The 25,918-nt window shown below is 37.8% G+C and overlaps 1 protein-coding gene across 4 annotated transcripts in view; it reads right to left on the bottom strand.

Annotated features, from left to right (window-relative positions):
- Positions 1 to 1,334: 1,334 nt before the first annotated feature.
- Positions 1,335 to 25,918, bottom strand: part of YLPM1 (YLP motif containing 1) — a 76,148-nt gene continuing 51,564 nt past the window's right edge. For 2 of the 4 annotated variants that reach the window (XM_058739687.1, XM_058739690.1), the window contains 5 exons: positions 23,853 to 23,933; positions 20,654 to 20,705; positions 15,472 to 15,602; positions 2,066 to 2,248; positions 1,335 to 1,750 (listed from right to left, as the gene is read on the bottom strand). In XM_058739687.1, the coding sequence (XP_058595670.1) occupies positions 2,102 to 2,248; positions 15,472 to 15,602; positions 20,654 to 20,705; positions 23,853 to 23,933 (411 nt within the window). In that variant the 3' untranslated portion in view covers positions 1,335 to 1,750; positions 2,066 to 2,101. Of the gene's footprint in view, positions 1,751 to 2,065; positions 2,249 to 15,471; positions 15,603 to 20,653; positions 20,706 to 22,877; positions 23,095 to 23,852; positions 23,934 to 25,918 lie in introns of those variants that run through there. The other 2 variants (XR_009264617.1, XM_058739689.1) reach the window with 2 other exon arrangements.

Below are 25,918 nucleotides of genomic sequence, written 5' to 3'. Positions count from 1 at the left end.
AGTAAGACATTCTCTGTAAGAACATATATATCTCCATTGTCTTCTGAACTAGAGAACACATTCTGGAAATACTGTCTTTGATAAGAACAGGCATTTGGTAGATTCAAGTGAGTCTCTGTACACACAATAATTCTATTGGCTATCTTGTGATGGACCTTCACGCAACGTCATAAACGCAGCTGAGAAAGATCAGTACATAGAAGTATACTGTCAGCCAATAAGCAACCAAAGTAAGTTGTTAAATACTACAAACAGTAGGTGTTATTTAATGAAACAAACTACACGTTCAATATTGACTTGTTAAAAGCCTCTTACATGTAAACATTCAGAATTTCAGAGAAGATAAAAAGAACAGAAAGTTGTGAGGATTCCCATTAAGTTGGTCTTCAGTACTGTAATTTCACATTCTTGACACCCAAAGCAGTACTATTCGAATGCTAATAAATACCATCTCTGGTCACACGGTATTTAACGTAGGTCAAAAAACTAAAAGGTTTTTGTCTGTAGCCCAAAAGTGAGTATTTCAAAATATTCAAGCCTTTTGTGAACACATTTAGAACTTGCAGAGTTGGATTACAAAGTGGAAACGGTGTTTGAGGAGGAAGGCTCTTCTCTAGGTCTTCTCTCATGCTAGAAAATGATATTTTTTTGCTTTGCAGAATAGAAGAGGGAAAAGAATGTTTTTCTGTTTTTAAATTGGAATGATATTTGGGTTTTAGCACCATATATTTCTAGGTTCCACCTGGTACTATCCACAAGAGGGGAAATTCTGTGCAGAAGGCCATGCTTTCCAATCATGAGCAATCTGGCAAGAACCTGAAAACTTGAAGGGCTTAAAGGCTGCCTGCCAGAGGGCTGCGCATCTCCATACTCCTTCCCTGAAATCTTGATGCAAACATCAGTTAATTCAAGTTCAGCAATAAGGCAACAAGTTCCTGAGTTCTATGGAGTACATCAGTTTTGTCCACCAGGAGTCAAAGCCAGATGAGGGAAAAATCAAAACATAACGGGGCATGAGGCAACAGCAAGAGGATCAAAGTAATAATAATGATAAAAAACAATAAAACATCGTGCTACAGAACTGATGTGCTCCAGGGAACTGACGAATATTTGCAGTTGTCTCTACTAGTCTTCAAGATGCAAAGATAAAGAAAGCTATAAAACAAAGATTACGGAGACTTCCTTGTGTTTACAATATGTGCTATGTATTATATTGAGCTATATAATATTCTATAGGAAAGAGGCTTTGGGATGTTCGGCTAGCACGTAATTAGAAAACACCATATTAAAAAAGCAAAAAAAATAAAATTAAGAAAACGAGAGAAAGGGGCCCATGCTGTGTAGCCCATGAATCTCATCGGCTTTATCGTGAAAGTTTATTGTTTTTAATCCTAGTACAATCAGCTACCAGTTACATACAGTAAAAAACAAAAACAGCCACAAAGCAATGATGATAGAGATAGTCTGTGACATTGTACAGTGGAGGAAATATTTTCTGTTGGAATCTTCCAGCAGACCCCCACCTGGCTTCAGCAGTTAAGCTATCACTCCCTCCCTCCCCAAAATCGTTAAAAAGAAAAATTAACGTCTTGCTTGGGTACAGCAAGATTCTAATACCTCTTGGGGACACTGGAGAACTTTAAAAAACTAAAGTGGTAGAAACAAAACAAAAACTGAAACGTGGAAGGCAAGGTGACACACAACGAAGCTCCATGAGGCCGTGGCTTCAGATCACCTCAAAGCGAACCATCTGGAAAGAAAAGAAAAGGCTGTCATGCCAGGAGATAGCAGGTAGAAAAGTTCGGTAGACTTTAGCATCTCAACACTCTACTCCTCAAATCTACAGAATCCAAGCTTTTCTCAAGTCTTACGTTAAGTGAGCTGAGTTGTAGAAAACTGCTCCATTTTCCAGTACCTTGCACTGTAAGTGTTGGCAACTAGCACATACTTAAGAACCAAAAAATAATACAAGAAGCATTTTTAGCAAAGCATGCTGTCTCCTTTATCTCAAACCCTTCAAAACAACCACACAGTAGAGGCTATTCATATGAGTGTGCAATCTTACCTTAGAGGAACAATGACTCCGTTCAAAAACTAAGTCTCATATATATTTGGTTCGATTGAGAGCTTTTTCAGCCAGGTGACCACTTTCATCTGTGATCTTCTCCCAATCAGTCTGTCCGACCACAAAACCTATGGCCCTTTTCCTATCCGCGTCCTTCTTTTCTTCCAGGTCTGCCCATCTCACCTAAAAAGAACACAGCATTAGGCTGGGCTTTAGGAAAAATAAATAAGCAAAGGGCCTCTTCCCTCTCTGGATAGTCTAAGGGGTAGGTAACTAATTTGAAACTAAGAATTAAAAAGCATTGGAGATGAACTGGGGAGAAGTGGAGAAAGCCACATGTCTTAAGCTACAGAAAGGAAACTCTCTAGTCAGTCACCAAGTCCTAACCCTTCCAGCCCCTGGAAAGTTCAGCTCTCAGCTCAGTCCTGGCCCCTCCATTATCCTCTGTGGCTCCTTTCTGGTTCACTGACCTCATTTCTTCCTCTGCTTAGTCTTCCTACCTTACATGCTCACTCTCTCCAATCCATCCTGCCAGAATGATCCCCAAATACACACAGTCATGACTCTCACTGGCTTTAAATCTGTCCCCTGCCTGAAGAATAAAATCCAAGCAATAGGTCCCTCTGGATCTGGCCCTGTCTACTCTCCAGTGGCATTTCTGGGCAGTGCCTACAGCTTTTGTATAAGTAGTACACAATTATTTCTGGCTCTCAGAGCACAATGGGCCACTTCCCATCTCTGTAACCTTGCATATTCTAGCCTCCCTTCCTGAAACGTCTTTGCCCTAACCCTGTCCATCTGGCATGAGTCTAGTCATCAATCCTTGCTTTGTCTCTCTTGTTCTTTGCCAATCAAATAATTAACCATTGCTTCCTTAGAGCTACTTCTGGGTTTTGACACGTTTACTTTTGAACTTCCACACTATTTTGCAATGATCTACTTATAGACCTGCATTCCCTAATAGACTATGAATACCCTAGGTCAACTGAGTTTTATTTGTCTCTACACAATAAATATTTCTTGAAATTTAATCTTAGAAAACAGGGAGAGAGTATTATCATTTTCATCCATGAGATAAAGAGATGAAGAGATGGACTCAACTGATATCATGTGGATATCAGTTATAATATTATAACTGTGGAAAAATTATAACTAAATGCATAGATCAGGGATATTTCCCACTGGCAGGTATTCTGACATTTAAAAATGTAAGGAGATACATTTTAAGTTTTAATAATATATCAAATATAGATTCTTATATTAACAATTAAAAGAACAAGCAGATATATCACATTCTGCAAAAGTTGAAACACCTGAGAAACTATGAAACTGTGGACATAACACCAAAGTCTGCAGAGACTGTATTTTCAATATAGCTTGTGATTTATTCTCTGTGACAAGGAATGGGAACCAGAGCATGCATACTTCATGTTCTTCACACTGGACATGGAAATGCATCAGGGCTCTTAGAGGCACACTGACCTTCCGTATTACCATTTACTGGACTGGTAATGAATCTAAACAGCAACCACTTGGCCAAAGAGAGGATATGTAGTGATAGCAGTGGGGAAAAACTGATACCACCCAACTCTTTTTAAAGTAGATTTAGTGCGTGGAAAACCTAAATTTCCTTCATGGATTTTAGTAAAAAAGAAAAAAAAAAAGCCTACTTAATGTGGGCTTTATATACAGACATCTCTGGACTTTCTACTATGTATTTATGCTGATTATATTTATTTTGAGGGACTCATACACTCTCTCAGTTGCCCTTGGGATCAGGGGGATACATTTAGCAAAAGATGACTATGGCTGAGGAGGATGAAGGATGGACAGACGGACAGACTGGCCAGTGAACAAAGAAATGTTGTAACCAGTCCATAGTACATCCTTGACACAGAGTTAAACACACTGGTCGGTGGCACCCTGAACAAACTAAGAGCTAATTTTTAAGCCTGCAGTATAAATTCTAAGTCTTTAAAACTCAGATAAAATAAAGAACACAGGATTAAAAGAAAAAGTATGTAATTATTTCTTAGATAAGCAATATGTTTTAGCACAAATGCCCACAATTTTAAGTTGAAATGAAAATGTTTTATTCATATCGCTAATGTATACTGGTGCTGTATTATTTATTTACATGGTAGACTCCTCCACTGGAGGTCCGCTCCTTAAGAGGTCTCATCCACAGACCTGACAGACATTCAACATTGTAGAATGAGTGAATGATTACCAAAACACCAAATATGTAAGAAGCAGAATAATGACTTTCAATTAGAGATGGTTTCTTAAATGTCAGTGTCCGTCCTAATCTTCCTAGAGGTACTTTTACTGAGATTTATAATCTTTTTTGCCACTTATCTTAGCCATTAAAAAAATGTTATAATACAGAAAAACCTTGACTAACACTCAAAGGTTTGAGGTACATATATTTTATCCACTGTCACTAAAAATATCTATAAAATGTAAATGTCCAGCAAATAAGGGATCTGTTCACCTTCTACAGATATCGAAGAAACACAAAGTCGCCTTGCCCTGCCATTTTATGCCCAATTAAGCAAGCAAAATTTTTAAAAAATTGTATTTAAAAAACCTAGCCATTTTGGTAAAACTCTAGTATGATCAACTCTACATAACTACTTGTTACAGTGGACATTAATCCTAGGAACATATCTGGTATTTGTAAAAAGCTGAATTAAAGGAATCAAGAGACCCCCGCAAATGAATAAATTATGAATTCTGCATTTGTTGCTACCCAAAGGATCTCCTTGTAGTCTGATTTTCGTGAGTGGTTTGAGAGTTAAAAACTATTTGAAATGAGGATGTGAGGCAGGGGAGGAGAGACAATGATAAGCCGCTTAAAGAACTGGGATGTGGGGGTTAAGAAGATGGCAGCAAAGTAGGAGGACTCTAGGCTCACCTTGGCTCATGAACACAACTAGATAACTAGCAAATCATCCTAAATACCTAGATATTGATCTGAAGACTGGCAGAACCAACTGCAACAATTAAAGGTAGAGAGGAGGCCACATCAAAGAAGGCAGAAAGTGCAGAGACAACAGTTTGGGAGAGAAATGGATGGTGGCCCCTATGGTAGGCAGGGAGCAGTGGTGGGAGAGAAGGGCGAGAGACATACCAACACACTGGGGAGCATCCGGGGAAAACAAATCCCACAGTAAGAGAGCAAGAGGGGCCAAATTTCATGATTTATGGCAACCAGCGTGGAGTTTTAAAGGTCGGCAGGCTTGGCTGGAAGAGAACCCTTAGGGCACTGCCTTGCTCTTAAAGAGAAGGCAGGCAAACATACAGCATGGAAATAGCGATCTGAAGAGCACTGGGGAGGTTACTCGCTCATCTCAGAGTATGTCCCAGAAAGACAGAGTTCACTGAGAGACCCCTCTGGGAACAAAGAAACTGGCCTGCACCATTTCTCAACCCTGCCCCTCAGCATAAGCATAGGACTGCCCGTGGGAACCAGTGTAAAGTGCCAACACTTACTACCTAACTTGCTTAAACCAAGCCCCACCTCCCTGTGCTCTGGTAGAACTGCCTCTCCCACTCACACTTGCCTCAGTCCCAGCATGGTAGGCTCCCTCCTCCAGAAGACCAGCCCAAACCCTTGCTCACGCTGTATCTCCCCATGTAGGAACTTTTCGGAGCCTTGGTTCTGGCAGTGATGGTGACAGGTCTCATTTCACAGACAGACCAGAGCACATATAGTTAAAATGCACCACATTATATAGTTAAAACACACCACATTTAGGCTAGGGACCAAACATTGCCCACAACAGACAAAGAAAGCCTCTGCAGATGACTGGCCTGAAGGATAAAATGGCCAGGACAAAAAAGCAGAAGATACGCAAAACACACTGGACACACTCCCAGAAGCACCAGGCCCTAGGGAACAGAGGATACCACAAAGCAGAGCACTACAGGACCTCTTCTTCATAAGGTCATTACCCTTAAGAATAAGAGATATAGTTGACATTCCTAACACACAGAAGTAAGCACAGAGACTTAGACAAAATGAGAAGACAGAAACTTACTGCAAATGAAAGAACAGGACAAGGCCTTGACCAGAGAGCTAAGTAAAACAAATATTAGTAACATGCCTGATAGAACATTTAAAGTAATGATAATAAGGATACTTACTGGACTTGAGAAAAGAGTGGAACACATGAGTGAGACTCTTAACACAAAGATAAGGAATAACATAGCAAAGATATGAAATAAATGAAATGAGAAACACGGTTAATAGAATAAACAGCAGGCTGGAAGAAGCAGAAGAATGAATTAGCAATCTAGAAGACAGAGTAATGGAAAGTAACCAAGCTGAACAAAAGAGAGAAAAAGAATTTTGCAAAATTAGAACAGACTTAGGGAACTCAGTGACTTCATCAAATGTAATAACATTCATATTATAGGACTCCTACAAGAAGAGAGAGAAAAGGGAGCAGAAAACTTATCTGAAGAAATAATAGCTGAAGAATTTCCTAATCTGGGGAAGAAAACATATCCAGAACCAGGAAGCACATCAAAATCAACAAAAGCAGATCTACACCAAGACATATTGTAATTAAATTGGCAAAGTGTAGTGACAAAGTTTTAAAAGGAGCAAGACAAAAGAAGGTAGTAACTTACAAGGGAAAACTTGTAAGGTTAGCAGGAAATTTTTCAGCAGAAACTTTCTAAGCCAGAAGGGAATGGCATAATATATTCAAAGTGATGAAGGGGAAAAATCTGCAGCTGAGAATACTTTATTCAGCAAAGGCTATCATTCCAAAGAGGAGAGGCAGTTTCCCAGACAAACAAAAAACTAAAGGAGTTCATGATCACTAAACGAGGCCTGTAAGAAATGTTAAAGGGAACTCTGAGTGGAAAGGAGAAACCAGAAGTGACAGTATAAAGGTAGGAAAGACAAAAGCAGTAGCAATGAATATTTCTGTAAAATATCAGTCAAGGAACTCACAAACTAAAACGATGTAAAATATAACAACATATCCCAAAAATGTGGGGAGGAGAGGAGAAAAGAATGGGTTCAAACTTAAATAAGCATCAACTTAATATAGACTGCTATATTCAAAAGAGATGATATACAAACCTAATGGTAACCATATATCAAAACCATTAATAAATATGCAAAGAATAGAGACAAAGAAATCCAAATATATCACTAAAGAAAATCAGCAAATCATAAAAGAGAGAAAGATAAGAAAGGATAAAAGAAAATCTCCAGACAAAACCACAAAACAAATAATAAAATGACAAATACATATTTATCAATAATTACTTTGGGGGTGCCTGGGTGGTTCAGTAGGTTAAGTGTCCAACTCAGGTCATGATCTCACAATTGTGAGATCGAGTCCCATGTTGGGGTCCACGCTGGGCATGAAGCCTGCTTAAAGATTCTCTCTCCTTCTCTTTCTGCCCCTCCCTCACTCACACATCCACACATTCTTCCTCTTTCTCAAAAAAATTGTTTTGAATTTAAATGCATTAAATGTTCCAATCAAAAGACATATGGTGACCAAATGGATAAAAAAACGAGACCCATCTATATGCTGCCTACAAGAGACTCATTGTAGACACTTGCAGATTGAAAGTGAGGGGATGTAGAAACATCTATCATGCAAATGGATGTCCAAAGAAAGACCAAGTAGGGGCACCTGGATGGCTCAGTCAGTTAAGATCTGACTTCGGCTCAGGTCATGATCTTGCAATTCATGAGTTTGAGCCCCGCACTGGGCTCTGTGCTGACAGCTCAGAGCCTGAACCCTGCTTTAGATTCCATGTCTCCCTCTCTCTCTGTGCCCCCTCCCCCCACGTTCACATTCTGTCTCTCTCTCTCAAAAATAAGCATTAAAAAAAAAAAAAGAAAGCACAAGTAGCAATACTTACATCAGACAAAATAGACTTAAAAAAGACTGTAACAAGAGACAAAAAATACTATATAATAATGAGAGGGACAATCCAATAAGAAGATATAACAATTGTAAATATTTATGCACACAACAAGGAAGAACCTAAATTCATAAAACAGTTAATAACAAATATAAAGGAACTAACTGATAATAATACAATAATAGTAAGGGACTTTAACAGCCTACTTATATCATTGGACAGATCATCCACAGAAAATCAACAAGAAAACAATGGCTTTGAATGACACACTGGAACAGGTGGATTTAACAGATATATTCAGAACATTCCATCCTAAAACAGCAGAATGCACATTCTTTTCAAGTACATATGGAATATTCTCCAGAATAGATCACATATTAGTCCACCAAACAAGCCTCAGGAAATTCAATTAGATCAAAGTCATATAATGCATCTTTTCTAACCACAACACTATGAAACTAAAAGTCAACCACAAGAAAAAAACTGGAAAGAGCACAAATATATGGAGGTTAAATAACACGCTACTAAATAGCGAATGCGTCAAGCAGGACAAAAAAGAAGAAATAAAAAGGAAATGGAAACAAATGAAAATGAAAACACAATGGCCCAAAAACTCTGGGATGCAGCAAAAGTGGTTCTAAGAGGGAAGTATATAGCAATACAGGCCTACCTCAAGAAGCAAGAAAAATCTCAAATAAACAACCTAATCTTACACCTAAAGGAGCTAGAAAAAGAACAACAAACAAAACCTAAAATCAGGAGAAGAAAATAAATGATAAAGATTAGAGCAGAAATAAATGATATAGAAACTAACAGATCAATGAAAGCACGAGCTGGTTCTCTGGAAAAAAGTCAATAAATTATATTGATAAACCTCTAGCCAGACTTATTAAAAAAAAGGGAGAGAGGACTCAAATAAGTAAAATCACAAATGAGAGAAAAGAAATAACAACCAACACCACAGAAATACAAACAATTATAAGTGGATATTATGAAAAACTGTATGCCAACAAATTGGACAATCTAGAAGTGGATAAATTCTTAGAAAGATATAAACCACCAAAACTGAAACAGGAAAAAACAGAAAATTTGAACAGATTGATAACCAGCAAAGAAATTGAATCAGTAATCAAAAAATGTCCAACGAACAAAAGTCCAGGACCAGATGGCTTCACAGACAAATTCATTTAAAGAGTTAATACCTATTCTTCTCAAACTATTCCAAAAAATAGAAAAGAAAGGAAATTTTCTAAATTCATTCAGTGAGGCCAGCATTACCCCAATACCAAAACCAGATAAAGACACCATTAAAAAAAAGAACTACAGTGAAGAAATGGGCAGAAAACATGAATAGACATTTCTCTAAAGAAGACATCTGGATGGCCAACAGGCACATGAAAAGATGCTCAACCTCGCTCCTCACCAGGGAAATACAAATCAAAACCACACTCAGATATCACCTCACGCCAGTCAGAGTGGCCAAAATGAACAAATCAGGAGACTATAGATGCTGGAGAGGATGTGGAGAAACGGGAACCCTCTTGCACTGTTGGTGGGAATGCAAACTGGTACAGCCACTCTGGAAAACAGTGTGGAGGTTCCTCAAAAAATTAAAAATAGACCTACCCTATGACCCAGCAATAGCACTGCTAGGAATTTACCCAAGGGATACAGGAGTACTGATGCATAGGGGCACTTGTACCCCAATGTTTATAGCAGCACTCTCAACAATAGCCAAATTATGGAAAGAGCCTAAATGTCCATCAACTGATGAATGGATAAAGAAATTGTGGTTTATATACACAATGGAGTACTACGTGCCAATGAGAAAGAATGAAATATGGCCCTTTGTAGCAACGTGGATGGAACTGGAGAGTGTGATGCTAAGTGAAATAAGCCATACAGAGAAAGAAAGATACCATATGTTTTCACTCTTATGTGGATCCTGAGAAACTTAACAGAAACCCATGGGGGAGGGGAAGGAAAAAAAAAAAAAGAGGTTAGAGTGGGAGAGAGCCAAAGCATAAGAGACTCTTAAAAACTGAGAACAAACTGAGGGTTGATGGGGGGGTGGGAGGGAGGGGAGGGTGGGTGATGGGTGTTGAGGAGGGCATCTTTTGGGATGAGCACTGGGTGTTGTATGGAAACCAATGTGACAATAAATTTCATATATTGAAAAAAAAAAAAAAAAAAAGAACTACAGGCCAATATCCCTGATGAACACAGATGCAAAAATCCTCAACAAAATACTAGCAAACCAAATCCAACAATACATTAAAAAATGCATTCACCAAGATCAAGTAGGATTTATTACTGGGTTGTCAGGGTGGTTCAATATTCACAAATCAATCAATGTCACATCAATAAGTGAAAGGATAAGAGCCATATGATCATTTCAACTGATACAGAAAAAGCATTTGACAAGGCACAACATCCATTTGTGATAAAAACACTCAACAAAGTAACTTTAGAGGGAACACACCTCAACATAATAAAGGCTATACATGAAGAACCCACAGCTAACATCATCCTTAATGGGGAAAAACAGAGTTTTTCCTCTAAGGTCAGTAACACTCTCACCACTTTTATTCAACATAGTACTGGAAGTCCTAGCCACAGCAATCAAACAACAAAAAGAAATACAGGGCATCCAAATCAGTAAGGAAGCAGTAAAACTTTCACTATTTGCAGACAACATGCTACTACCCAAAGTCAGAAAGACTCCCCCACGGACGCCTGGGTGGCTTAGTCAGTTAAGTATCTGACTTCAGCTCAGGCCATAATCTCACAGTTTGTGGGTTCAAGCCTCGTGCTGGGTTCCATGCTGACAGTGAGGAGTCTGCTTGGGATTCTCTCTCTCTCCCTCTCTCTCTCTCTCTCTGCCCCTCCCTGACTCACGCATTCTCTCTCTCTCTCAAAATAAATAAAATAAACTTAAAAAGAAAAAAGAAAAGAAAGACTCCACCAAAAAACTGCTAAACTAATAAATGAAGTTAGTTAAAGTCTCAGGATATAAAACCAATGTACAGAAATCTGTTGCATTTCTCTAGACTAATAATAAAGGTGCAGAGAGAGAAATTAAGAAAACAATCCCATTTACAACTGCACCAAAAATAATAAGATACCTAGGAATAAGCCTAACCAAAGCAGTGAAAGACTTGTACTCTGAAAACAATAAAACACTGATGAAAGAAACTGAAGACAACACAAAGAAATGGAAAGACGTTCCATTCTCATCAGTTGGAAGAAAAAATATTGTTAAAATGTCTGTATTATCCAAAGTAACCTACACATCTAATGTAATCCCTATCAAAATACCAACAGCATTTTTCACAGAACTAGGACAAACAATTCTAAAATTTGTATGGAACTACAAAAGACTCCAAATAGCCAAAGCAATCTTGAAAAAGAAAACCAAAGCTGGAGGCATCACAATCCTGGACTTCAAGTTATATTACAAGGCTGCAGTAATCAAAACAGTATGATAAGAGCACAATAATAGACACAGATCAATGGCACAGGATAGAAAACCCAGAAATGAACCCACAACTATATGGTCAATTAATCTTCGACAGGGCAGGAAAGAATATCCAGTGGGTAAAAAGACGGAGTCTTCAATAAACGGTGTTGGGAAAACTGGACAGCAACATATAAAACAGAGAAACTGGACCACTTTCTTACATCACACACAAAAATAAATTCAAAATGGATTAAAGACCTAAATGTGAGACCTGAAACCATAAAAATCTTAGAAGAGAACACATGCATTAACTGCTTTGACACAGGCCATAGCAACCTCTTTCTAGATATGTCTCCTTCGGCCAGGGTAACAAAAGCAAAAATAAACTATTGGGACTACAACAAAATAAAAAGCTTCTGCAAGCAAAGGAAACAATCAACCAAACTATAAGGCAATCTATGGAATTGGAGAAGATATTTGTGAACGACATATCCAGTAAAGGGTTAATATCCAAAATATATAAGAAACTTGACACCCAAAAAACGAATAATTCAATTAAAACATGGGCAGAAGAGGGGCGCCTGGGTGGCTCAGTCGGTTGAGCGTCCGACTTCGGCTCAGGTCATGATCTCACTGTCTGTGAGTTCGAGCCCCGCGGCAGGCTCTGTGCTGACAGCTCAGAGCCTGGAGCCTGTTTCGGATTCTGTGTCTCCCTCTCTCTCTGACCCTCCCCCATTCATGCTCTGTCTCTCTCTGTCTCAAAAATAAATAAATGTTAAAAAAATTAAAAAAAATAATAAAACATGGGCAGAAGATATGAACAGACATTTCTCAAAAGACATACAGATGGCCAACAGACATATGAAAAGATGCTCATCATCACTTACCATTGGGGAAATGCAAATCAAAACTAAAATGAGATATCGCTTCACACCTGGCAAAATGGCTAAAATCAGTAACACAAGAAACAACAGGTGCTGGCAAGGATGCAGAAAAAAAGGAACATCTGTACAGTTGGTGGGAATGTAAGCTGGTGCAGCCACTGTGGAAAACAGTATGGAGGTTCCTCAGAAACCTAAATTCTAAAAATAGAATTACCCTATAATCTAGCAATCACACTACTGGGTATTTGCCCAAAGAATACAAGAACACTAATTCAAAGGGATACATGCACCCCTATGTTTATAGCAGCATTATTTACAGTAGCCAAATTATGGAAGCAGCCCAAGTGTCCATCGATTTATGACTGGATAAAGAAGATGTGGTATATATATATACACACACAAACACACACAATGGAATATTATAAAAAAGAATGAAATCTTGCATTTGCAAAGACATGGATAGAGCTAACAAGTATAATGCTAAGCGAAATAAGTCAGTCAGAAAAAGACAAATACCATCTGATTTCACTCATGTGGTGAATTTAAGAAACAAAAGATGAAAGGGGAAAAAAAAAGAGACAATCAAGAAACAGACTCTTAAGTACAGAGAAGAAACTGATAGTTACCAGAGGGGAGGGGGTGGGGGGGTATATCACAGGCGATGGGGATTAAGGAGTGCAATTGTCATGATGAGCACCAGATGTTGTATGAAAGTGTTGAATCACTATATTGTACACCTGAAACGAGTATTATACTGTATGTTAACTCACTGGAATTTAAATTAAAACTTAAAAAAGAACTAGGATGTGCACAGCTCACATCACTTTGTCCACCCAGCTTATGAAGTAAACAACGTGGGATCACATACTCTGTAGAGTAATAGTTATTTGATGAAAAATAAACTAGAGAAAAATATTTCTCATTTGAGATTATGCATTGTTACTGTACTATACCAAATTATTATTCTCAAGGAAGAGCTATTTCTTTTCTTTTTTTTTTTTTTTTTTTTACAGCCTGTGCATACGAGCAGGGGGAAGGGTAGAGACAGAGAGAGAGAGAGAGAGAGAGAGAATCGAGAGAGAGAGAGAGAGAGAGAGAGAGAGAGAGAGAGAGAGAGAGAGAGAGAGAGAGAGAATCTTAAGCAGGCTCCAAACCCAGCATGGAACTGACACAGGGTTCAATCTCACGACTGTGAGATCCTGACCTGAGCTGAATCAAGAGATGGACCATGATTAACCGAATGAGACACCCAGGCGCCTGCAGCTGTTTCTGCTTCTGTTGCTCCAACCTTAAAACTGGAATAGGATGAATCCATGCAAGTAGTGCCCGGGTGGAGCTAGGCACATACAGAATGCCACTAATCTCCCTTTCCCTTCCTCACAAGCCACATACACAGAGGTGGGCCTAGGGACTGTATGAAGTATTTAAAAGAGCTTTTGAAAACTGAGGTGCTTCGTAATGTTATCCAATGTCATGATGTGTTACTGGCATTTTTATTTTCTTACAACAAATACTCTTTCATAAAAAAGAAATGCTGTGTAAAGATAAATGATACAGAACCTCATCTTCTTTTTTGTTTAGTAGAGAGAGAGAAGACCGAGAGAGAGAGAGAGAGAGAGAGAGAGAGAGAGAGAGAGTGCGGGGTTATGGGGTAGGGGGGGAGAGAATCTTAAGCAGGCTCCACACTTGGCATGGAGCCTGATGACATGGGGCTTGATCCCACAACCCTGGGATCATGACCTGAGCCAAAATGAAGAGTCAGATGCTCAACCAACTGAGCCATTCAGGCGCCGTGATACACAACCTCATCTTAATTAAGGAAATGCAAACTGAGATACCATTTTTGTTTCACTCATCAGATATCAAAAGTTTAAAAGTTTGATAACAGCACCTTTGGTGCAAGTGTGGAAAAACAGGCATTTACTTACAGTGGGTATATAAATAGGTGTAACCTTTTTAGAAAACAACCTCACAGTATTTGTCAAAATGATAAATCACACTCTATAAGACTGCAGCTTTAGTGCTAAAAATCTACCCTAGGGATATACTTTCAAAACAATATGCATATGCACTATGACTTTCACCATAGTGTTTATATTAACAATAAAATGAAAAGAGCCTAAGTATCTACCAATAAAGGGCTGGATAAATACCTCAACAACCAAACAATGGATATTAGGCAGCTATTTGAAAAGAATGGTAGTTTGTATACACTTATATACAAAAGTCAAGACAAATTAGCTAGAAAAGGCTTATCTGGATCACACATAATATGATATTTTTTGCTTCGTTATTTTGTTTTAAAAGGATATACATAAACGTCTATGTGGAAAGCCTATGCAATATCCTGGTTTCATTTCTCTGCTCCTTTTCACAGCAAAACTTCAAGAAGTTGTCTACCTTTGCTGTTCTATATTTCATTTCCCATTCCTTCTTCAGTCAGCTCCAAACTGGCTTGTGCCCTTCAACTCTCTAAGAAAACCTGCCTGATCGTTGATCAATCATCAGCAATCTCCATGTTGCCAAATCCAATAGCCATTCCTCTGCTCCCAATTTACTTGTCTTCTCTGTATCATGTAACAATTGACTACTCTTTACTTCTTGAAACATTTACCTCTACCTGAACTTCGAAATTCTGGAGTCCTGAGTTCTATTATCATTTCTAACTTAAATGGTCTCTCACTGAACTTCTCATGTTTTACTCTCTAACTGGACTTCCCCAGTTTTCTCTGACTCAGTAAATGGCACCACACGCATGGAGTGCTCATGGCCAGAACCCCGAAGATTCACCTTTGAGTCCATCCACTCTGGGACTCTCTAGATCTAATCCATTAAGATATTCCACAGATCGTCTTCCACACTTTACTCTGCACTTGGCTATTCTGCCCCAGACAAAACAGCACAAGCGGCCCCTTCAAACTCCTTTAAGGTTGACAACGTGCTAGCCACGTGAGATTCTGTTTTTCATTTTTTAAAATACCTATACATTTCTAATTTGGTAATTTGTAAGGTCTGACTCATTTTTTAAAAATTTGTAATATGATAGAATATAAACTAAGTCACTCTAAAAATAGCATTCATATTCTTATCTGCCTATAACTCTCCAAAACCAGATGCCTAACGGGGCCCTTCCCCTATTGGCAATTATTGACAAAGTCTCTTACCCTCTTCTTCCCAGGCTCAGAAGCACGAGTGTCATAATCATCAGGGAGCTGAAGATAATCCTCCATTCTGCTGGCAATTGCCTCCCAGTCACGTTTCCTTTTAGTACCAGTTCTCAAGCCATCCAACTTGTCTGAGGGACAAACACAGAGCCGCAGCATTAAGGGAGAGTGTGAATTTGCACACAACACACAACTAAAGGAAAAGAAGTCTGGAGCACTGTCAGAGGGCACATCCACATTTTTGAGGGCAGCATCACTTGCAGATCCAACTATCTTCTTGGCGGAGATAACACCAAGTTCTGTGCAATTTCCATCGTTTATTTGATGTTCATACTGGCAGGCATTACATTACGATGTTGGTTTAAGTAACAAATACAGGCAGAGTAAGAAAAGTCACTGGTCTCCTGGCCTCCCTGCCCCTGCCCCCCCAAGTCACACTTCAGCTCTCATGTCCTGAAGGAAAATGCAAAGACGGGTTTTTCTAAAAACTCTTTCCTCTACTTTTTTTTTTTCCCCCTTTGACACAATATTAACACCACCCATTTGATCGGTAATCACATGTGATACTGTGTCATACGAAAAGCAGGTAGTACCAACAACTTAATGAGCCAAGCTAACATTTAAAGAAGGTTTTAGATGAATGGTTCCTTGGGAACGGTTGTACGAGGATTTGCCGTCAGTTAACGTTTCTGAGTAAGATGATTGTACAGATCGCCCTTTTCTTTGTTTATATTATGAAATACTGTTGACCATTCCGAGGCTAAGAACTAGTCAGCCAAAGTGACCAGATCTCAATTTTCTTTCTGAATCCTCAATCTGAGAGGGCTGGGTTTCCTAAGGGGCCCAAACTGTAACCACTTAAATGAACGGAGATTGCAGATTCAGAAATTAGGAGATAGGAGTTTAGGTGTCTGCAAGAAGAACACGCGATGAAAATGTGTAGTGTTTTCCATTGGTTATTAATACTGATTTTGAATTCTGTATGTAGAATATCATGAGCTATATATATTTTTAACTACATTGAAGCACTGAACTTTGGAATCATCTGCGGTTACAAACACACACTACTATTAAGCAAGTCAATAAAAGAAAACCTACAAAATGTCAGAAATACACAATAACCACACCTCATTAAACTCCAAAAAGGGTGCAGAGTGTATATAATAGAAGTCTTTTAGGCACCAAGTTGGAGAGAACTTGATATGAGAAGAAAAGCACAATGGAAGCCGTGGCGGGAGGGAGGGGGAGTTTATGCTTCAAATGTAAAAGATTCACACACAACTAACTGTACCATACCATACAGGCTTCAAAAACCAGTAAGATTTCACATACTTGGCAAAGCTTTTATTTCCTAAAACCCTCCCCCATAAAAGCAATATTACTGAAAAATCGGCAAGGCAAACTACAACACTGTACAAAACTCAATAAATTTTTATCATATTGCTTTAGAAAATTTTTTAACGTGGATGAGTTCAACAGAAACAGTTTCCTAATCTCCTCTGCAAATCACATGCTGTACCAAATGGCTCTATTTTCATGTATATGACAGGCCATGATATACAAATGCTTAAAGAAGTGACCCCTTGATTGCACAGGGATGTAGATTATGGTATTATAAACCCAATGAAGTCTCACAAACAATAAAACTGTTCTAGTTCAACAGTCTACAGTATTACCAGAAGAGTAGGAAGCTCCAACAGACTTATTAAATAAACCTCAGAGGATTTCCAAACTTAAGATCAACTTTGACGTTAACATACTTCAAAGGAATAATTTCGTATCTGAACCCCTGGAATGGAGCATGGCCAGGCAGCATTGCAGAAGGGCAGTGTGAAAACTGTAAGAACTGTGCCTCATACACTGGGTATGTGACAGGAGTTACAGACCAGGAGTCCCATATGTGTAACATGGAAGATCAGAAGAACATGAACTACTAGTCTGAACACCCTTGTTCGTAATGTTTAATTTGTGCACACATGTTTAAAGCTTCCTTCTTGGGGCTGAAGAAAGGTTCATACCTCTTCCACATGGCATCCTGGAAACCCAAACACACAGACGTATGGCATAAGGTGAGGGAAGAGGAATTTGGGGTGTTAATTACAGCAGACGGCTGGTATCCCATACACTCATACTAAGGATTTTCAGAGGTTTCAATTTCAAAAATGAAGTTTTACGATGAAGATGAAGGTTTAAATACCCAACTTGGCAGGTCACAGAATTTTCCCACATCTTCAGAATATATATATTATTATAGCACAACAGAAAAATTTTGTAGACATACACGTATGCATTTTCTAAACATAAATGGTGTTTCTGAAAATCTGTTCATGGTAAACACACAAGGGTTATGTGCCTATATGAATAATAATTTCATTCCAACTGTGAAGAGATGATATTGCCTGACATGTAGGAGGCCAATACACAATAACTCATAAGCAGAGACAAATGACAGATGAGAAAAGTAAAAGTACTCGGTATGGAGAAACCTAAATTAGGGTAACAGTCTCAAACCTTCTTTCAGTTTCTCACAATTTGAGAAACCAAAATCACATCATTGGAATTTAAGGAGCTTCAGTGCTGAACCCCAGCATCCGATGTGGCATGTAACACCCACCCTTGCATTAGGGTGCCTGTGTCCCAGCTGAGAAGGAGCCAGTCAGGTGCAAGTGAAGTGGGCCACAGGCGGTCTTTAACAACTCCATGACACCGATGCCAGATGTATTTCAGGCCAGTTCTGAATCTTTCTAGAATTACACCACTTCCAATTTAACACTCAAACATTGGCTGAACTGCATACTGTACTTAATTAACACAGATCAAGAATCTGCAATGAGATTTAACCAGTTGCATGAAAGGTAAACGAGCACTTTCTCACTGGCAGACTCATTTGTAAATCAAAACGCCTCAGTTACACGGATTTATCACTTCTTGCTCAGTGTGTTACACTGATGAAGCTTAGTATGTTTCCATCCAGCATAGTCATGTTACCAAAAGGAATTTACGAATGTTGGTAAAGTACCTAGAAAAATAAATTGTACCCTGTAATCAAATCTATTAAATTTGTTAGGATAAGGAAGGGCACTGTAAATAGGCTGATTCTCGGATGAAGAGCCTCATGTTTTAGAGAAGAATCTTCTTCTCATTTGGCTCCATGGACCAACGTCAAAGAAGCAAAAGCACTTTCAAGAATGCTCACACTCAATTTGCCTTCCTCCACAGGTAGATTAGCTCTCAAAATAACACCGTGGTGCAAGATGCCAGTCATTATATAAAACATCACTGTCACTCTTCCTAAAATAGCAGCAGCAAACATGTTAGGATTTATTTTCTAGATTCATTACTACACCTTCAGTGCCTTTAACTGAATAAGTAAATAAAAATGATTTAACAAATCCATTTCTGGAATTAACTGCCCAACACTCTCTCTTTAAGTTGGAGTGAATTTGTATAAAATATATTTTCTGAGAAGCAAATGGTAGGCCAGAATTTTTTCCAGAAATCAGTACCAAGTTTAATATCATATATTCTTCAATAGTCATCAGAGCTAAATTCCATTTTCCTTTCTCTTTAGAAATTAGAAAGAAAAATCGAAAATGGACTAGCTCAAGTTTAAAAAAGTATTATCCTAGATCATGTATTTGTAATGCCTGTGAACATTATACGCTTGGCTAAAATATTTATCATTTTTACAATCCTGTTGTCTCTTTATTATGATCTCTTTTTGCCCCAAAAGACAATTGCTATTTAGAGAACCAGAAGAAGGAAATGATCTTACAGTCTTACAAGTTATTCTCAAAGTACAGAACTTCAGACTTAATCTAATATCAAAATAAGCAGACCTAAGCATTATTATTTAAAAAGTAATTTGTGCCTGTTATTTTCCTACATATGTAATTGCACTTAAACATTTATAAATGCTTTGAAAGTTTAGAGGAAGAGATCATTGACTAGGATTTCCCAAGGAGGGAAGACTAGCATAAGAATATGTCAGTAATCACATATAACTTTCACATATCATACAGTAGAAAAAAATTCTAGACTGTGTAACAAAGTACCTCTCCCAATAATATAGTAACAATGAAGTTTATGGAACTGCTTTTTACACAGGGCCTAGTGAACCTCAATTGCCCACGTGATCACGTGAGCAAAATAAAAGGCAAAACTTTTGCGGTTGTGTGTAAAATGCACTCCTCTTACATCAGAAACACAGTGTGTCCCCAACAGTGAAGCAGCTAAATGACTCAGATTTCTTCTAGGAACTTAAGATATTTAGAAGGCTACTTCAGTTTTGGAGTAACAGCATGATACCAGGAAGAGAAACGCAGAGACTGACAGTCATACTACATACATTAGTAAGGTCAATCTTCTAGAAAGTCCTCATCTCATTTTCTTAGATTATTTATTAGTACATCTGAATCGATGTGTTAAAGGATTCTCTTTAAGTGAGGTGAAAAAAGTAAACGAAAAAAAAAGTTTTGCAGTTATGACCATGAAATATTGGGAGGAAAATCCACTGGATATGTAGGATGTTCTGCTTGACGGGATACCTCACGTTAAGCAACTCCAAGTTTTGATTTAGGCAATCATTTTAACCAGTTTACCTTGTAATCTGGCGCTAAAAATAACTTGAAGGAAACTTGACTCTTACAAAGCAGGCTCCTCAAAAACCTAAATTATAGATCTACCTCCCCGTACCCAGAAACTCTAATCTATTACACAAGGAAAATAACTGCCTTTAAATTAATGTTTAAACTTCAATATTTATTATTCCTACTACTATTATTACCCAAAGTATTCACAATCAGGTTCAACTTTGAACTGCAGTTAAATATTCTTTTAAAAAAGCAGAAATCTCATCGCACCAACATTTCTGATTAATGTAACAGAACGGATTTTACAAGTGACAGCATTTTGTTGCTAAATGCATCATACTTCCGCTTACTCTCATACCCTGAAGTGGTACTGAAGGCAGTTCCTCTAAAATACTCTTCTTTCACTCTGTCCCAAGATGTAACTAGTTAAACAAGATGTAGCTAGCACAACAGACTGAGGACGTAAGGTAGGCCAAGAATCTTGGCTTAAAGCAGAAATTTGGGAGAAATTTGTTCTTCTTACAGCAGAAAGATCTATGACCATTACCATCAGGTATCACATATAAAAACAGGAAAAAGGAAATACCCACCTAGCTTGGCCTCAGATGTGTCCATCTCCCATTTGCTTTTCGGAATGTAACCCTAAATCGCACACAGAGAGAAGCTCGAAGGGTTAGAAAGAGACACATACATGCATATCACTGTTGAACTGGAAAAGCATTAAAACTGGGAACGGATTCAGTTTCCACTCACTAGTTACATATATATATATCTATATATATATATCCTTAGGGAAAACACAGTCTCATTATCTCTGAAGAAACTGAATTACCAATTCACCAAACTTCCCTGCCCAGATTTCAGAGTAGTCACTTCAGAATAGTATCATGAAGGCGCTTTGAGGCAGCTACAGTTCAGGACACCCGGCTGTAGTCTGAACAACAGGTAAATAGTAAATATGGAGAGGACGTACGGTCGTTTCTGTGCTAGTATTAATATCATTCAGAGTAGCAGAAGACTTCTAATAACTAGCTAGCTTATTTTCTAAATACAACTGCAATTCTCAAGTGATAGTAGCCATGAGGTACAAAGAGTGTTCTTCAAGACAGCTACTTTATATTTCAGTGTAACTTTACTCAACAGAAAGAAGAAAACAATGGTATCACTGAACACAACTATGAAGTTCCAACTTCATTTAAAAATGACTCAACCCATTTACCAGTTCGATCTTACAAAGGCTGGTTTCACTGAATCAATGTGAGAGCATTTCTTCTGCGTCAGTTGGAACCCAGATTATTATTTTCAATGTCTTTTAGAATGATATTTTCCTATTATACGAAAAACCAGAAATCTCCACAGGCAATTTATATTTTATTTAATAAAATAACTGGGTAGTTTATTTCAAACAAAGTCCCATAAGATTTTCAAGTTTTCCAATGTACCTATTTAATTATGCAGTAATCCTTTTCGTTTATTCACCTAGCAAGTGTATGGTGATGATTCCTCTTTTGCTTCATTTGGACCCTGTTCTCAATTAAACCCTAACATACAGAGCTTTAATATTAGGACTTACTGTACCGAACAGACTTATCAAAGGTGTCAGCATCTTCTTGTAAGAACTAATATATCTACTACTGGGAATATTCAAGGTCATGGAACAGACTGACACAAAGGTAAGGTGAAAAGTGTGTTGAACGTTTCATGACAGTAACTGTTGTGTTAGAGTACTGGAGCATCAGAATTCTTCCAGGAAACCTATAGGTTTTGTACATTTCTAGTGTTTAAGTCAAACTAAGAATTCACTTTCAACTTATTTGGTAGAACTTCAGGTTATAAGTCATATCATCTTTCCCAAATACATTTCTAGAACAAACCAAGACAAAGCTATGCTGAAGTGATGGTGCTAAAAGTACTGACGAAATCTGTACAAGTGATATCTCAAAAATCATCTGAAAACCTTAAGCATCACTAGAATAATATATCTATAAATTCTGAGTCGTATCTACTAAATTCACTAAAGCACTAAAGAAGGAAAAATATCATACCGATGACCCCCAAAAAAGATTCTCTTAACCAAGAAAAGTTTGGATTTCACCCAGTTGCATTGATCAGCACAGAGTAGAAAATGCCAAGTTTATTGAGAATTCAATGAAAATGGTCTGAATGACATGAGACTTGCTCTTAACCCTTTGGTTAAAATTCTCCAAGAATCTTTTACTGTTGGAATGGAACCCAATAGTAGAAGATCTGGATTCTGCATTTTGGAATGGGTTAAGAGAAGTTTTATAACATAAAGATAAGCAAAATGAGTGTATTAATTTCCTTCTGCTGGAACCACCCTGTTCTTCCTTACAACTGTATCATCTTCTCACTGCTTGAAATGTTAGGCCATTTGGAAATAAAAGAGATAGTCCAGCAGGATAGAGTTTTAAGGCTTCTTTGCCATGTTTCTGGTGTAAAAATAGAGTATTTACAGCGTGTTCCACTTTTCAAAATAATTAGTACATTCAATGAAAAGTTCCAAGCTTTGATCTACACCTACACAAATCAGATGTTATGAACCATGTCCTGAACTGAAATCTCCACAAAAGGAAGACGGAGCTTCAGAAAGCTAACATTATAGAATTCTCACATGATCACTTCCTAGTACACACGCTGCAAGGAGCTAACGAGGTCATTAGCCATATTCCAGAACAGCGTGGACCTTTAAATGAACTTCCTGCCTACATTTTAGATCATATATGTCAAAAAACAACCTAATTAAGAAAAATATTTTGTTTAAAGACAAAAAAACATACTGAGACTCAAATGCCATTATCTTTAAAGCTTATTTTTTAATCCGCATATGAAATCTAGGAATGTAGAGGTTGACACCATCTCTATGTACACACAGTTTCTTTTCAGAGTCCTCTGTATCACACATGGGTTTGATGGGACCACTTCTTAGAGAGTCTGTATTCTCTAGGGGTAGGAATCAGGGTTCTCGCTTTGTACATTTTCAGAAGAATATGAGAAGCAGCTTTAGCAAGGGCTGAAGTATTAAATAAAACAAATGATGTTTTGAATTAAAAAAGAAACACTCTTTCAAGGCATTGCTAATCTCTGTGTCTCATTAGCAAACACTGGAAAGTAACATAACTCTACAGGTCGCGTATTTTTCAATGACAGGGTAAGGCAAACATCTCTACAGAAGTGTGATCAAAAGCATTTACAGTAGGTACACGGGAACTTTGAACTCACACTACAAAGCCTCTAATCAGCCTAAGCAAAATGCATTGCCTACACAGTCAAATCATTTTCCCCATCACTCAATAGGATAAAATGCAGAAGAACAAATCCAGCAGTCAGTGGCAACCCTCTGCCTCCTCATTCTAGAAGATCTTCTGCCTCAGTTGACAGAAACTCAATTTTGAAATCTTGTAGCAAAGACGAGACAATTATGCATATGTTGGGTAGGTTGTACCACATATCTGCTGGAATGTGAGAATGCCCTTTCATATGTAATTGATTTTCTTGAAAAGTATACTCCCCTAAAGCCACCCATAATAGATGAGTGACTAGGAGGGTATGTTTCTTAGCATTCTAAAATTTTCATGTAACAGTACAGTAGAAGGTTCTTTTGGTCAGGGGAAAAATAAAAAGTATCCAAAAATCTCCTTAAAGATGATTATGGGAACTTTGACCATTAAGGTGCATATCAGCAGCAGTAATCTGATCACAGATCTGAGATTAAACCCTTAAGGATTTTAATAGAGACACTTTGTTCAAAGTGGTTGGTCTGTCTCCTACCAGTTCGCTTTCCTCTTCCTCTGCATCTTTCTTTTCTTCCTTCTGTTCTTCAATATTTGCATCAAAATCTTCCATCTCTACCTACATTATCCCAATAAAAAGCAATCAGTTAACATTTAGGAAAATGTTGAGTTCCTTATTGAGACCTCAAACAAGCACAGGTGCTCAGAGCAAGGCAGCACAGACTCACTGTTACACCCTAAGGAAGTTTAAATCCTAAACTTTGAAACAGAACTTATAAAAGACAGAATGATATTCCTGCTTTTCGTTTTCTCAGGCTACCCATCTTTATAATTCCCTATGAATTTGAGAATAATAATCTATTCTAAGCTGATGATTACCTGTTTTGAATGCCTATGGATTACTAAGATTTCTTTCTAAACCTTTAGCAGGCATTTTTCCAATCAAGTAAAACATGCGTATGATTCAAATTTCAAAATGTAAGAAAGGACATAGTGAAAAGTATGATGATCGTAGCCTGGCCCAGAATGGAAGCAATGCAAACAGAGAGGAAATGGGTAAGAAAAGTGTTTATAAGGTAAACTTGACAAAACTTGGAGCCTGACTACATGGTGGAAGGATAAGGTTGAAAGTTGGTAGGACAGAGAATAAAGAGCAAAGGGTAACACAAGTACTAAGAGTCAAGGTTTCGGCAACCAGGTGATTGGTGGGTCTAATTACTAAGATAGAGAATACCAGAAGAGGAACAGGTCTGTATGATTTACATACTGGATAGGCTGCATTTGAGATGCACTAAAGTAGTATATGTTTTTTGGTAGAGAATTTGGAAAACAATGGTAGAATTATAAAAATCACCCATAACCTCTCTACCAAAACATAATTAGTGTTACGATACTGCTAAGCTACCAGAAAGATTATCTATATCAAATGTGCAGAATGATAAGAGCCTAAGACAGAGCCCTAAAGAACTCCAACATTTAAGGGCTGAGTAGCAAGAAAAGCCAGCGAAGGAGACTGAAACGGACGGCCAGAGAGGCAGGAGGAAAACTGGGAGAAGGTGGACTCACAGTAGCCAAAAGAAATATGTTGTCAAGAAGGTGGACATGGGTCAACTAAGTCATATGTGGCTGCAAAATTAAGAAACAGAAGTGAGAATTATCTACTGTCATAGAAATCTTTCATGAGAAAGTCTCTGGAGAATGGCTGGGGCAGAAACCAGAGGAAATGGGTTGAGGAACGACTCTGGGGGATAAAATACATAAAAATACAATGATAACATTAAGTATAGAAAACCCTCATTCACAGGTTGTCAAACCAAACAGAAGTACACAACTGATTTAAAAAAAAAAAAACAAACCTCTCTCTTCTTCCATGATATAACTGATGTAGGCAAAAATTATCAATGAGTGATAAGTCTTTTGAGGAACAGGATATTAACAAGGTATCAAATTACAGATTATTACAAAGGGATAAAGGTAGAAAAATTTGATGGATACCACCTGAACCAAGTGATCAACATTTCAATCATCAGGAATGAAATAAACTGACATCACATGGCTTTTAATATGATGCACTAAGGACCCCGCATCACTTATGTAGCATCCCTGGTAATGTTTAACTTAAAACTAATCATGTGGAAACACCCAGACAAAACCCAATTGAGGCGCCTTCTACAAAACAAATGGTCTACACTCTCCAAAAATTCTTTGTTTTTCTTGATGATGACATGGCTGAGAAAGTATTTTTTATATTAAAGGACCAGGTCCTAGATTTTTAAAAATAGCTCTAAAGCACATTATGGGAACATCTGGTGAAATGTGAACATGGACTATATATGAGATAATTCAAGAAATTTAATTTAGGAAATTTGTACTACTTAATACAGTACTTTATCAGTATTAAATTTCCTGAATTTGATAATTGAGACTTCTAGTTCTGTTAAGAGAATGCCCTTGTTCTCAGGAGATACCTACTCAAATACTGTATTTAGAGGTGAGGGGTTAAAGGTTATGAGGTTTACAACTTAATTCTTAAACGGTTTCACAATAACAGTGATAACAGTAGAAGTAAGAAGACGTATCTCTCTGTGTAGAGAAAAATGTGGC

This window comes from Neofelis nebulosa, chromosome 7 (assembly GCF_028018385.1).
Source record: "Neofelis nebulosa isolate mNeoNeb1 chromosome 7, mNeoNeb1.pri, whole genome shotgun sequence".
In the NCBI taxonomy this organism is placed as follows: Eukaryota; Metazoa; Chordata; class Mammalia; order Carnivora; family Felidae; genus Neofelis; species Neofelis nebulosa.
This window is presented reverse-complemented; position numbering and strand designations above follow the sequence as displayed.